The 13,722-nt window shown below is 48.2% G+C and overlaps 1 protein-coding gene across 3 annotated transcripts in view; it reads left to right on the forward strand.

Annotated features, from left to right (window-relative positions):
• Mgat5 (alpha-1,6-mannosylglycoprotein 6-beta-N-acetylglucosaminyltransferase) overlaps positions 1-13,722 on the forward strand; it is a 228,350-nt gene that overhangs the window by 213,821 nt on the left and 807 nt on the right. For all 3 annotated transcript variants that reach the window (XM_042683383.1, XM_042683384.1, XM_042683385.1), the window contains one exon: positions 6,134-6,291. In XM_042683383.1, the coding sequence (XP_042539317.1) occupies positions 6,134-6,291 (158 nt within the window). The remainder of the gene's footprint in view (positions 1-6,133; positions 6,292-13,722) is intronic.

Below are 13,722 nucleotides of genomic sequence, written 5' to 3' on the forward strand. Positions count from 1 at the left end.
CACCACATTCTGTGTCCTCATACTGGTTCTTCTAGTCCCACATGACTGCTTTGCTCTAAGCAGATGACTCTTCCCACCTGGCACAGCCTAGAGGGAGAGATGGGCCATTCTGGCCTAGTGCCTTCCTCTCAAGGGGGCCTCTCACCCCAACGTGGACTTCTCCAGATCTTTGCATGTTTAATAACTCAGGTGTTCTCAGGACTGCTGCTTAGCCTCTACTATAAAGGCCACACTCACTTTTTTCTCCCAGTGGCTTGTGCTCGTGTATTTAGAACATTGCTTTTCCTCACAGATTTGTTGATGAATAGATCCTTCTACTTTATGGTCAGTGTGTGGGAACAGAAGTCAAGAGAAGAGTAGTCAGGGAAGACATTTGGTGAGTGGTTGCAGTGATTGTTAGGAAGGAATGCAGATGGATGTGCACTAAGTGGGCTTGTTAACCAGATTGGAAATCACTGTTTATATCTCATTCTGGCTGCATACGTAGATGCCTCATTGAGTTGGAATAGTCTCCTTTTCCATTTCTGTTACTATCAAAACTCCAGGATGCCAAAACCAGGCAGCGCAGTTCAAAAGCTTGTTGCTGAGAGCCAATTATCTGCAAAGCACCCTGCTCATGGTAATCCACTAACTCCTATGTGGCCTACAAAACCCAGGCCAGAAGTCCTTATCTCCTGGAAGCCTTCTCTGATTGCTACCATTTCTACTGTGTGTGTGTGTGTGTGTGTGTGTGTGTGTGTGTGTGTGTGTGTGTGTGTGTGTGTGTGTGTGTGTGTGTGTGTGTGTGTGTGTGTGTGTGTGTGTGTGTGTGTGTGTGATGGGGCTTGAACTCTGGGCCTGTCCCTCAGCTCTTCAGCTCAAGGCAAACACTCTACCACTTGAGCCACAGTGCCCCTTCTGGTTATCTGGTGGTTTGTTGGAGATAAGAGTCTCATGGACTTTTCCTACCCAGGCTGGCTTTGAATTGTGATCCTTAGATCTCAGCCTCCTGAGTAGCTAGGATTACAGGCGTGAGCCACCGGTGCCTAGATACCATTGCTACTCTTTGCCTCCTCATAGTGCTAATCCTTTACCTCCTCCAAGGGGTCTTGGTATCCTGCTTGGGTGTCTGCTTTTCTTCTTCTCTGTAATATTTGAAGTGTCAGCCCCTCTGGGATGAATCTCAAGTTCAGGAACTGTGTCTCCTTCATGTTCATAATTCTGACACAGGGCACAAGGCTTCAGGGGCCATTTGTAAAGTTGTAAATGAGCTCGTATTTTTCTGCCTCTTAACAAGTTCACGTTGAATGCATTAATGAGCAAATGAGTGTTTGGAGCGATGGGGCAACTCAGCATTGCTTTGTTAGCCTGTGCCAACAGGATAGAAAAATAGAAGACTTGCAGCCTCCTGCAGTGGCTGAACCTGTGGATGAGAGGAAGCTTATGACTGAGGCTTCCGTTTGGATCGTGCCCTGTGCACGGCTGGGCCCAGAGGCGGCTGTCCTAGATGAGTGGTCAGATACCATCTAGCAACTCAATTTTTTGCCTCCTGACCTTGGCAACAAGCCATGGTCAGCCCTGACATGATCTCCAACATCCCTTCCTCTAGTCACCTCACTTTATTCACACAGAAATTGCACAGGGCATGAAGATCAGATGATCTTGCCCCCCATTTCATGGCTGAGGACAGGCAGAGGATGCTTGGGTGGCATCTGTGAAATTCCCAGCTGGGGCCCAGATTCACAGCCCAGACCTCTCCCACCTTACTCCTTAACCTGCTTCTTAATGCCACCTTAGTTTCCCTCTGTTCAGCTTTACCATTTCAGGCTTTACAGTGTTGGTTCCCTAAGCATTAAAAGGGCTATTTTTACTATGCCTAACTCTCTTGGTACCATCAAAACTCCGGGAGGATGGCTGGCCATCTCCTTCTGGTGAGCTGAATTAGGCAAAGCCTCAATTCTGGGGAAGTTGACTTTTGTGGTTTAACAAACCAGCCAGGCACCAGTGGCTTCATGCTTGGAAGGTTGAGATGAGGAGGATCACAGTGGAAAGACCAGCCCAGACAGAAACATTCACAATATCTCTTCTTGACTAAGAACTGATGGCATGCACCTGCCCTCCTAGGTGCCTGGGCTTCTCCCATTCTTCCCTCCTCACAGCACATCTTGCCATGCTTATGACATGGTACTGGATGTCTGCTCACCCAGAGCTGCTCAACGTACGCCGGTGCCACCTGTGCAGTGTCTCTGAATGCTGTCTAAGGCAAAGGAGCCTCTCTGAGGATGTGTATTCAATTAGGGAAGTGAGTGCTTGTGGAACATGTTTTATTTGCCAGTGTTCTGCTCAACAATTCTTTCATTCAGTCAGAATCACCCTTGGTAGGTGAGCTTGTGACCAGATCTTGTAATGTACCTGCCCCCCCACAAACATTGTGATAGAGGGACCAGGCTTCAGATTTCTTTTCTGTAACTTCAAGTTTAGCCTTTTATGAGGCTGAGCTGAATAATGGACAAAGCAAGCACTGTTGTAAACCTAAACTGGTACAGAGACTATGCCCTGAACTATGATTGAGGAGACGAGTAGGGAGAGACAATGCCAGTTCTCTCGTTGATGATAAAAAAAAACCAGCCTCTGTGGGTTTCCTGGCTTAATCCAGGGATACTAGTCAGTTTGTCATTACATGAACTTGGAGACCTTTCACTATCTCCTACCTACCCTCTAAAGGCTGCTACTTCCCAACAATGTCACAGTAAAGTCCAGGACTGTATCACATGGGCTATTAGGGTTGAGGCAAGCTAAATTCAGGAGACAGAAAAATTCTCCCTTCTTTTTCAAACAGTGCTCCAATAAAACTTTATTTGCAACAGACAAGTGAGCAGCATTTGGTCTATGAGCTATTTCTGGCTAGCCCCTATTCTAGAAAATAGTTAACCAGTCATGTTTCAAAGCAAATAGAGCATGACATACATGACATCTTCAAAAATGTCTTTTTTCACCTGATGTTAAATTTAGAAAGTTAAACTGAGGTAAATATAAGTTTTCCTTCATGGTGTCAAGAAGAATCACCTGGCTTTCTCTGATGCAAATGTGATCTTGTCATGGTCTCCTGGTCATTTGCTTGTCCTGCGCAGTCACACAGTAGGCTTTGATGTGTGAATGATTTAACCTGTCTTCAGTATAATATTTAAAGGCTCTAGACATTATCCATTTGCTCCTGAGGAGTTTTAAGTAAAGGTGTTTCCGTTAGACAGAAAAGCAAGCATGTATGATACTTCACCTTTTCCAAATGCCCATCATCTCAGTTCTGATCATCACAAACATCAGTTCCTTCTGTCTGCTGATGGCCTTCCAGGCAGATGGGCGATGTATCAGAATGCAGGGTCTCTATATGGCAGAGAGCAGCAGCCACTATCTCACACTCTTCCCAATCAGGGTATCCTGGGTCCACGCAGTCATGCCATTGCTCTTAGTAACAGCATGCAGAACCACAGGGCAGATGTGTCTGGTGCTCAGTCATGAATTTACAGACTTAGTGGGGGTTCTCTAGCCCAGGGCTGCCTGTATTTCACAGGCTGCTCCACCCACCAACCTTCATATTCAGATTAATTTGGCACCCCTAAATAACTATTTCTATCATTCTGAAGTATTTGACCCTCTGGAATCTTATGTTTAAAGCAGATAGGAGCCCAGCTGCAGATCTCCAGTCCACATCTGGGTGTACCATTTCTGTTGCTTATCGTCTCTCACTTAAACTCCAAGAGTCCCATCCCTTCATCGGGTGACTATGATATCAAGGATGGCAGTGGCTTGACTGATGTGTTCCACTCCTGATCATTGCTTTGCAGAGACACAAAGAGAAACTAATGCCAAGTGCTTGCCAATGGCTTTTGTCAGGAGGGGAATGAAACATCTTTTTTTTTTTCTGATTAGGAAAATGAGGCCTCAGATGTTGCAGAGTTTGCCCAAAGGTTTCCAACAGCTAGTAGAAGGAAGAGGCAGGAAAAACTCAGAGCCAGCTGCCTGCAGAATCTGAAAGGAGAGGGATTTCTTTTGTTTTTTGCTGTCTTTTAGCTCATCAAAACTAATGCAAGGGGCTGGGAAGGTGCCTCAGTGGTAGAGTGCTTGCCTTGCATGCATGAGGCCCTGGGTTTAATTCCTCAGCACTACATAAGCAGAAAAAAGCTGAAAGTGGCACTGTGGCTCAAGTGGTAGAGCACTAGCCTTGAGCTGCAGAGCTGAGGGACAGCGCCCAGGCCCAGAGTTCAAGCCCCACAACCAACCAAAAAAAAAAAAAAAAAAAACTGAAGCAAACAGCTGGATGTGATGGCTCACATTTGAATTGCAAGCTACTCTTGAGGCAGCGATCTAGAGGATTGCATCTGTAGGACAGCCTGGGCAAAAGTTAGCAGGGCCCCATCACAACCAATAAGCCGTGTGTGTAGTAGCACGAAACTATTATCATCCCAACTACACGGGAAACCTAGGGGTATAGTCCAAAGCCAGCCCTCGGCAAGAACTAGACCCTAATCTGAAAAACAACTAACACAAAATAAGTCTGTGGGTATGGTAGCACACCTACCTAGCAGGCATGGGGTCCTGATTTGAACCCCAGTCCTGCAATTTGAACCCCAGTCCTGCCAATTAAATAAGCAATGAAGTTAGAATAAAAAAGCGAAGCCAGCTATTCCAGAGGCCCTGCCAGATGCAGCTTGCTAAGGACAGTGAGGCCCCTCCTTAGATACTCCATGGGACAAGCAGGGTGGGGTTCAGGACATTTCCTCTGTAGGTCCAGGTACTGGAAGCTCTGGGCCCAGAGATGACTAATTTCCTCATCCACGTAGGAAAAGGTGGAGCAGAGGAAAAATAAATATCCTAGAGGGACATACATTGCAAAGTAAATTTCCTGACTGCTCCTGACCTCAATCTTCCATGTCACCCAACAGCAGTCCTGCCTATAAGAGATACCTATTCCTAGAACAGAGCAGTTCAGGCACATTTCTGTGTCTCGGTGCAAATGCCAGGGGCCACCCTCCACCCCCTGATCAGTGTGTCATGGGGACAGTTGCATGTCAGGGCAAAGAGACCTGCCTCCTTTTTAGGCAGTATTTGTCTTTAAATGGGTGTCTGGATAGGCCTCTTGTGCCCTGGTCCCCACATCTATGGGATAATTCCCTGAAAGAACCCCATGCAAGCACAATCATGACCACACTCGGGTGCTTCTGCGGACTCGCCTTCCCCAAACACCTTCCAGCATAGGCAAGTACCTGGGCAGGTGGGGCAGGCGCCAGATTCAGAGACATTCTGCCTGGTTTTATTGGCCAGGAGTAAGCAGAGCAAGCTCTGGGTGCGTCATGGGCTCAGCTGAAAGGAGACCTAGGATCCCAGGCCAAAGTGAGCGGCCTGCTCCAGCCTTCCCTGGCTTCTGATACAACATGCTGTGCTGCTGCTGCCTGGCCTCCAACCCCCTGTCTATTCCAGGGTCTCCCATAACTACCCTTTGCATCTTTGCTCCCTCTAGTCCGGGACTGAAGGGCTCTGTCTGCTCTACTCTTGCTTATACAACGCCCCGTTTCCTTCGCGTCATCCCTCCTCACTGAGTCGGAGCAGCATGGTGATGACTCTTTTCAATCACCAAGCACAGCGTCCCTACCAAGGGCACAGTACTTTGTCAGGGAATAACAGAGATGTCGATAGATGTCACACTTTGATCCTTTGCCACACAGCGGTAGAAGCTAGCTGTTGAGATAAAACTAGCTTGTGCTATCATACAAGGTTGCTACCCAATTGGTAGACACATCATGTCTTTCAAATCTGAGAGGCAGCTGCAGACCAGCTGGCGGACGGCCTCCTGGAGGGATCGTGATGAGATACTGAATCACCGCCTTAGACACAGGTGTGGTCCTGAGCCCATTCCAGGTAGTGGCTCTTATCCTGGAGACCCTAGCGAGACCCTGCTGTGCTCCCTCTTTCCATGGCTAAGGAAGCTAGTGGTTAGAGATGTTAAGACTTGGCCTATGAGTGTCTCCAGCCCGAATCAGTCTGGCTTTCAAACCTCCCTTCATGTCTCTTTCCCAGTATGGCACCTGCCAAGGTCAGGATCACTTGGCAGGATCCCCAAATGCATCCTTGGCTGATGGTGTCATTCTCATCGTAGGACTTCTGCCATGGGCAAGTGATGTGGCCGCCCCTCAGTGCCCTGCAGGTGAAGCTGGCAGAGCCCCGACAGTCCTGCAAGCAGGTGTGCCAGGAGAACCAGCTCATCTGTGAGCCATCTTTCTTCCAGCACCTCAACAAGGACAAGGACATGCTGAAGTAAGTGCACCAGGGTGGGGGGAGGGAAAGAGGGGAGGGACAGCTCTACCCCTGTGGATATTCTGTGTTCAGGGACTCTCATTTCCAGGCGGTGGGACTGGAAGTGAAAGATGTGAGGGAGAGAGGGGAGGTTATAGAATGGTCCCCTAGCATCTTCATTGTTCAGTGACATGAAGTCACCTGGCGTGCTAATATATATAGAATTTGAATGGAGGGTGTTGTAATTTGCATAAAGAATGCCACATCTGAGCTTGGAGTTTGTGGAAGGTTTGTACTCCAGAACCAAGAAATAGAGATAGACAGAGACTCACACGCACTGATAGACCTATGTCTGAGATCCTGACAGCAGCTGGGTCCTCAGATAGTCTGGACAGGTGTTCAGCCACGGAGTCAAAGAGAAGTAGAGCTGCCACAAAACTATCAATAATGTTCCCGGCCCATTCCCCCTTCACGACCCCACCTCCTTTTACCCTTGGGTTGAGTGGGGCAGCCTAGCTGGGCTTGGTCCTCAGTAGCAAGATAGCTATGACACTGACCAGCATGTCTAGGGCCACACCATTGAGGGGTTCCAGTGCTGTTGACCTCTTTACCCCACCCTTGCAGTACTTACTTTCCAAATGGAGTTTGATATCAGCCATTCCCAAATTTCCACATGAAGTTTCTTCTGGCTTCTGACTCATGATCCCTGCCCATGCTAACTCCCCTCTCTCAGGTTTTATCGCACCCCACTGTGGTTCCCATACTTCCTAATTTTCTAGCCTCCCACACCTCCTGAATAGCACCAGTGAAGGATTTCCTCCAAGACAGTTGCCTTCAAATAATAAGACACCACTCTCTCACTTCCAAATAACCCAACAGTTGTTCTGCCCCGTGCTGCAAGACCAGCTATACAGAGTGGAGTGGACCTGGGACTCAGGGCTTGCCAATCTCCCATTCAGGCTTTGTGCCTGGCCACTGTGGTTACTGTGCATGGTGGTCTGAGCTGTGAGTCACAGTGTCCAAAGCATGGCGTAAATCCCCTTTTAGAGCCTGTGGTCTCTGGCATAGCTCACAAGAAAGCTCTTTTCAGTAGGGCAGTGGACAATGCTGTTTTCTCCCATGCTTGTTTTTCTGATTGATGCTGAACCAACACAAAAGCACAGTCTGGGAGTTGGAGGCCAGGGTGGGGCTAGAGGAGTGGGGCTGGGGGGGGGGGGGCGGGGGGAGAGCTCCTGTTGTGCACCCAGGGAAGTTTTGGGAGAGAGTGGGAGCCTGACTTGGATAGAAAGCAGATGGCAACACCAGAAGCTCCTAGTTCCATAACATAGATCCAGTTCCATACAGGGCTTCCCACGGGCTTCTTTTGCAAATAGCTCCCAGAGCAAAGAGATTTTTTTTTAAGGAACCCAAGCACTCTGTTTATATTAGAAACACTATTGAATCACCAGGTCCAGAATTTTGCACTGTACTTACAATTCAGTGTGCAGCCACCTCTGGAAGAGGAGCCATGAGCTACTGCCTCTGCAAATGAGTCCTACACAAGGACTCCTGAACAGCGTGGCTTTCTTCCCAGCCTGGACCCTGACCTCAGTACTGTGATTGGAGTTTGGTTCAGAGCTAGAATGAGACCCACCTGGGTGGATCTACCTACACGCAAGATCTACCTCCAAAGCAAGAGTCAACAGGACCAGGAGGGGTGATCAACAACTGGGCAGGTGGTCAGTTCCCTCTTTCAAACCAGTTTTCTCATCTGCAGAATGGGGACTTCCTGAGTGCTGATGAGATGCTAATCGGCCCTTGCTGAACCAATAAAATGGCCCCTTTGGGTCAGAGCTTTGGGCAGTAGACTCAGCTGAATGCTGGCAGTCTGAGGACTAGAGTGGTGCAGCCAGTCCCTGAGCCTTGCGATCACTTCTTCCCCTCCTCCATCACATCCACTGTAGAGATTCGGGCTTCTTAGCAGGAAGCTGGAGCAAATGGTAATTTTGCAATAAAGCCATCTGAAATTAATTCTGTGAGCATAAGAGCTCTACTGAATAACTTGTTCATGCATTTGTAAATACTGATAATGTTGTAAAAGCCCAGCTATCTGGCAGTCTATTGAGTGTCTCCTCAGCGTGGAGGTAATCCTGGTCCATCCATATTCATGGCCAATTAGCAATTAGCAACTCCAGCACACCCAGGCTGCTTTATCTTCTCCAACTTGGAGCTCTATTCTCAGCTGAGCTTAAGCTCCTTTCAGACTCCTGGTGTCCACAACCTTTAATAACTTCTTATCCTAGTTATGTGGTAGGAGTTTTTGTTTTTTGTTTGTTGGTTGGTTGGTCATGGGGCTTGAACTCTGGGCCTGGGCACTGTCCCTCAGCTCTTCAGTTCAAGGCTAGCGCTCTACCACTTGAGCTACAGTGCCACTTCTGGTTTCCTGGTAATTTATTGGAGATAAGAGTTTCACGGAGTTTCCTGCCCGGGATGGCTTTGAACCGAGATCATCAGATCTCAGCCTCCTGAGTAGCTAGGATTACAGGCGTGAACCACTAGTACCCGACTTTCTGTTGCCATCTTGAGTCAGTAACAGCAGGCAGGTGGTCTTTGAGCTTCTATTCCTGCCAGAGACAACTGAGTGCTGAGAAGACTGGCACAGAACACTCACCCTTAAGGTCTGAGTTGTCCTCTGGGTACGATTTCATACAAGGTAGATGGGACCAGGAAGTGGCAGAGTCCATCCAGTCCAGCGTGGCCTTGGAAAGTCAGCTGTGTGTTCCAAGGTTTCAAATTACAAGTGGTCCCTCAGCTTACCCTGGTACAACACAGATTTTTTGTTTTTTATTTCTCCATTCCTGGGGCTTGAACTCGGCCTGGGCACTGTCTTTGAGCTTCTTATGCTAAAGGCTAGAGCTCTACTACTTGAGCTGCAGCACCACTTCTGGCTTTCTATAAGTAGATTTTTGGAGTTAAGAGTCTCACAGGCTTTCCTATCTGGGCTGGCTTTAAAGACAATCCTCAGATTTCAGCCTCCTGAGTAGCTAGGGTTACAGCCATAAGCCACCAGTGTGAAGCTTCAACTCAGGACCTTTTTATCTGCTTTACTTCAAATTTTGGATTTTTCTAGATTAAAGGTTTGATCATGATGCCAGGCCCTGGCAGCAGCAATTGCTCCCAGGTAGCCACACAGTCATGAGGGACAACTGACACTACAGCATTCTGTGTTGTTGAGCTGTGACAATCACTAGATTAAGTGTTTTAGAGTTTTGTTAGTTTGTTGGCAGTACTGAGGTTTAATCTCTTGGATTCATGCTTGCTAGGCAAGTGCTCTACCTCTTGAGTCATACCTCTGATTATTTTTGTGTGTCTGCATTATGCTACTAGGGCTTAAATTCAGGTCCTGAGCACTGTTCCCTGAACTTTTTTTGCTCAAGGGGAGCCACAGCTCTCCTTCTGGCTTTTGCTAGTTAAATGGAGGTAAGCATAAAAGCTTCCTGAGTAACTAGGATTACAGGCATGAGCCACCAGCACCTAGTCCCTCTGGTTATTTTTGAGACAGGTCTTTGGGTTTTTTTGCTGGGTCAGTCTAGACCATGATCCTCCTATTCTTCCCATTGGGATCTAGGCACAGCTCTATCACAGGTTTTTCTGTTGATATGGGTTCTCATGAACTTCTTTGCTTGGGCTGGCCTTGAACTATGGTCCTCCTACTGTCAATCTCCTGCATAGCTGGGCTGACAGGCATGCACCCAGCTTTTCGTCTTAATAGGCACTTGTGAATTTTTTTGTCTTAGCTAACCATAAACCCTGATCTCTTGATCTTAGCGGGGTTACAGATGTGAGCCACCATACCCAGCTGATTAGATATATTTAATGTGTTTTCCATTTATGATATTTTCAACTTGGGGTGGGTTTACGCAGACATGACCTTATGGAAGGGGAGAAAACATCTGTGTGAGCACTGATGCTTTTGTTTGAGGAGATTCTAAGTGGTGAAATGTAGACCAAGTACTTGGGCACCTGGGAGGACCCTAAGCCAGGGCAGCCACCCAGGGCTGGGGGTGGAGATAGATCTTTGCAGAAAGGAAGGTACACCAGGACAGGGACTAGGAGGGTGAACAAGAGCAGCAGCTAGAAATGCCCTTCTTCTGCCAGGCATCTGAAGGGACTATGATTCCAACACCCTGCATCAGGGAGAGTCAGGAGCATCTGTCTGTTCCTCTGGGACTGAGCTTCTCAGCCTATTCCATGACAAAGGAAAGTAGTGGGTACTTTAAATTGTGAACTGAGAGCTGATGGGCCCCACAGAGCAGCTGCTCCTACCCGTGAGAATGCCAATTGCTGAGAACAACTGGAGAGAAGGCATCTTTGCAGATGTGTGTGTGTGTGTGTGTGTGTGTGTGTGTGTATGCATGCACGCACGTGCATGGGTACATGTGTGCGTGTATAAAAGGGCCAGACAAGCGCAGTCTTATGTGAGCTCCAGAACCAGCCTGATGCAATGGCACACAGCTATATTCCTAGCTACTTGGGAAGCGGAGTTCAGGGGATCATGGTTCAAAGCCAGCACCAGGGGAGAGAGGAGGAAGGGATGAAGTGGGGAAGTTCACAAGACTCTATCTTTGTCAGTGCATGGGTATGGTGTACATGCCAGTCACCCCAAGCTATGGGGAAGTACAATGGCTGGGTGCAGTGGTGCGTGCCTGCCATCCCAGCCACAGATAGAATCACAGGTAGGAGGATCACAATTACAAAATGGCTAGAGCACTACATGCCCATGTCATCACAAGCTGCACTGTTGGGAAACTGCCTTATGGCTGGTCCCCACTGTGGTCCTGGGAACTGTCTGCTGCTGGAGCCCTTTGTGCATTTTCTACCTCGTCCTGACAGGCAGGTTTTAGCCCTGTTGGCTATACACTCACAGATGTGAGCACAGGTGTGCTCGTAGCTGGCAGACTCCCTGGAACCTGAGTCTTGGTGACCTGGGGAGAGGATAGGAGGGCCTTCCATGGCTCCTAGCAATTCCCCCCATCCACGAGGGTCTAGGAGTGGGAGAGATCGCCATGCTCGCAGCCAGCAGTGTGCTAGGCAGATGGTCTGATTTAAGCCTTCACATCTGCTGTATTCCACCTACAAAAGTAAATACCATCCATGTGCAACTTACTTTATTATGAGTGGAGTTCCAGATACCCTTTGTCTTTCTTTTCTCTTTTTTTCTTTCCTTCCTTCTTCCTTCCTTCCTTCCTTCCTTCCTCCTTCCCTCCCCCTCTCTCTCTTTCTTTCTTTTTTTCTTTCTTTCTTGCTTTCTTTCTTCCTTCCTTTCTTTCTTTCTTTCATGTGTGTGGCATCTGCACATGCCTGTCCTGGGTCTTAAACTCAGGACCTGGCTACACAAGACAAAAAAAAACACAGCCACAGCTCCACTTCTGACTTGGTTGGTGGTTAATTGTTGATAGGAGTCTTGTGGAGTTTTCCTGCCCAGGCCAGCTTCAAACTGTGATCCTCAGCTCTAAGCTTCCTAGTAGTTAGGGTTATAGGTGTGAGCCACCAGCACTCTTGAGAGCATCCCTTTCCTCTTTACTGGTGAATTGGGGTACCATGTGAAGGCAACGACAGCCCCACACCTTAGAAAACTCCCATGAACCTCCCCTGTCACTGTCTTCCTTCTTGATCCACGACCTCAACCCCTGGGCATCACCACTTTCCAGCTGGCAGCAAGAGCATGGGTGAGAAGGTGGTTAGGATTGTGGAAGAACTCCCCGCCTAGCCAGTGACTGCAGGAGTGAGGGGGCCTGCCCTCTGAGATGCCCTACTCCTAAGGGGCCTGAGAGACATGTGCAGAAGCCAGCGGATGTGCTGGGAATTGCAGGATTTCCTATGGGCAGGGCCCAGGTGGCTGGCAGGAATGAGAGGGAAAAAAGGTACTTCCTTACCCTACCCCCACCCCAACACACACACCTCATCTGGAAGCTTTCCAGAGACAGCTGGAAATGGCAAGTTCCCTATCCTCATCTCCTCTCCCTCAGCAAAGAGGGGAGATTTCCATCATCAAAGCAGAATGGGCAGCGCTGTGATGTCTGTTAGGGAAGTGTCATAGCCCATCCAGTGCCTGCCAGGCGATGACGACCATGGCAGTGACCATAGTCATCCCAAGCATGAATGTCAGTGGATCACTAACTCAAAGGTAGACTCTGCCAAGTACTGTAGCAGCACTACCTTAATTCCTGCAATTGAGGTTTAATGATCCTCATCTTAAGAGAAGAAAACACTGAACCACAGAGAAACTGTCACTTTGTCTCATCAAAGACAAAGCCAGGATTCAAACTCAGGTCTCGGCTGGCCCAGAACACCTTGTTCCCCAAACTCAAGTGTAGCACTCTGCATGGGGTTCTCATACAGAACACTGGGTGAAGCCCTTTTGTTTGAGGAGGGAGAGAGGAGGTTGGTGGGGGAACCAATGTGTCCCAGGTGAGAAGGAAAGGGGTTCAGTCCTCTGAGATAAGCAGCCTATATTGGCTCCTTGGGAACACAATATCTAAGTGCCATTAGTCCCCCAAGCAGTAGCCCCCAGACTGAAGAAGCAAAGCTCTTTGTAGCCCACAGACCATCCGCCATGGGGCACTGGAGCAGGGCCTATGAACCTCTTGTGGTCCTGTGACCTCAGCTCTCTGACCTCCAACCAGGGTTACCAGAGGCCATGAGAACAGAGCGAAGTCCCAGGAAGCCAGGTCTATGAGAGTATACCAGATTGCTTTCTAGGGGAGAGTAAAGCCTTTTCAAGCTTTTTGTGGGTGTAGCCACACAGGGACTTGAACATAGGGTCTTATGCTCTCCATGGGCTTTTTGCCCAAGTCTAGTGCTCTACCACTTGAGGCACTTCTACTTCTGGCTTTTTGCTAGTTAGAGACTAGAGTCTCACAGACTTTTGTGCCTGGCCTGGCTTCAAACCACAATCTTCAGATATCAGCCTTGTGAGTAGCAAGGATTACAGATAGGAGCTTCCAGCACCCAGTTCTTTTTAAGTGTTTAGTTAAAAAGGAAGAGCTTTGGCCCATCCTTACTCCTCAGAAGCACCCATTACTAATGCTTTAGTGAGTGGCCACCTTGGCTTTTTCCTTTCCTTTTCTTTTCTTTTTTCTTTTTTTTTTTGTTAGAGTCCAGGACTCATACTTGTTACTTGATACTTTCGCTCATTGGCTGGTGCTCTACCAACTGAGCCATGCCTCCAACCCCAGCCACCTTGGCTTTTAACACTCAATTGCTTGGTTACTCTGTAACATGCCAAGTAGTCACCATGTATAACCTGCCTTAACCTGGCACAGTTCACACGCTGGGATATTTCTCCTTCATTTCTTTTCCAATGACTGCAAGAGTACAGAAGGCCTGTGGTTTAGCCATTTTCCACTTGGTGAATATGCAAATTATTTCCAGCTTGTTTTTCTTCCGGCTTTTTTCTTTTTGCTTATGTGG

The sequence above is a fragment of the Dipodomys spectabilis genome, unplaced genomic scaffold (assembly GCF_019054845.1).
Source record: "Dipodomys spectabilis isolate Male_0828 unplaced genomic scaffold, ASM1905484v1 ptg000081l, whole genome shotgun sequence".
Classification (NCBI taxonomy): Eukaryota; Metazoa; Chordata; class Mammalia; order Rodentia; family Heteromyidae; genus Dipodomys; species Dipodomys spectabilis.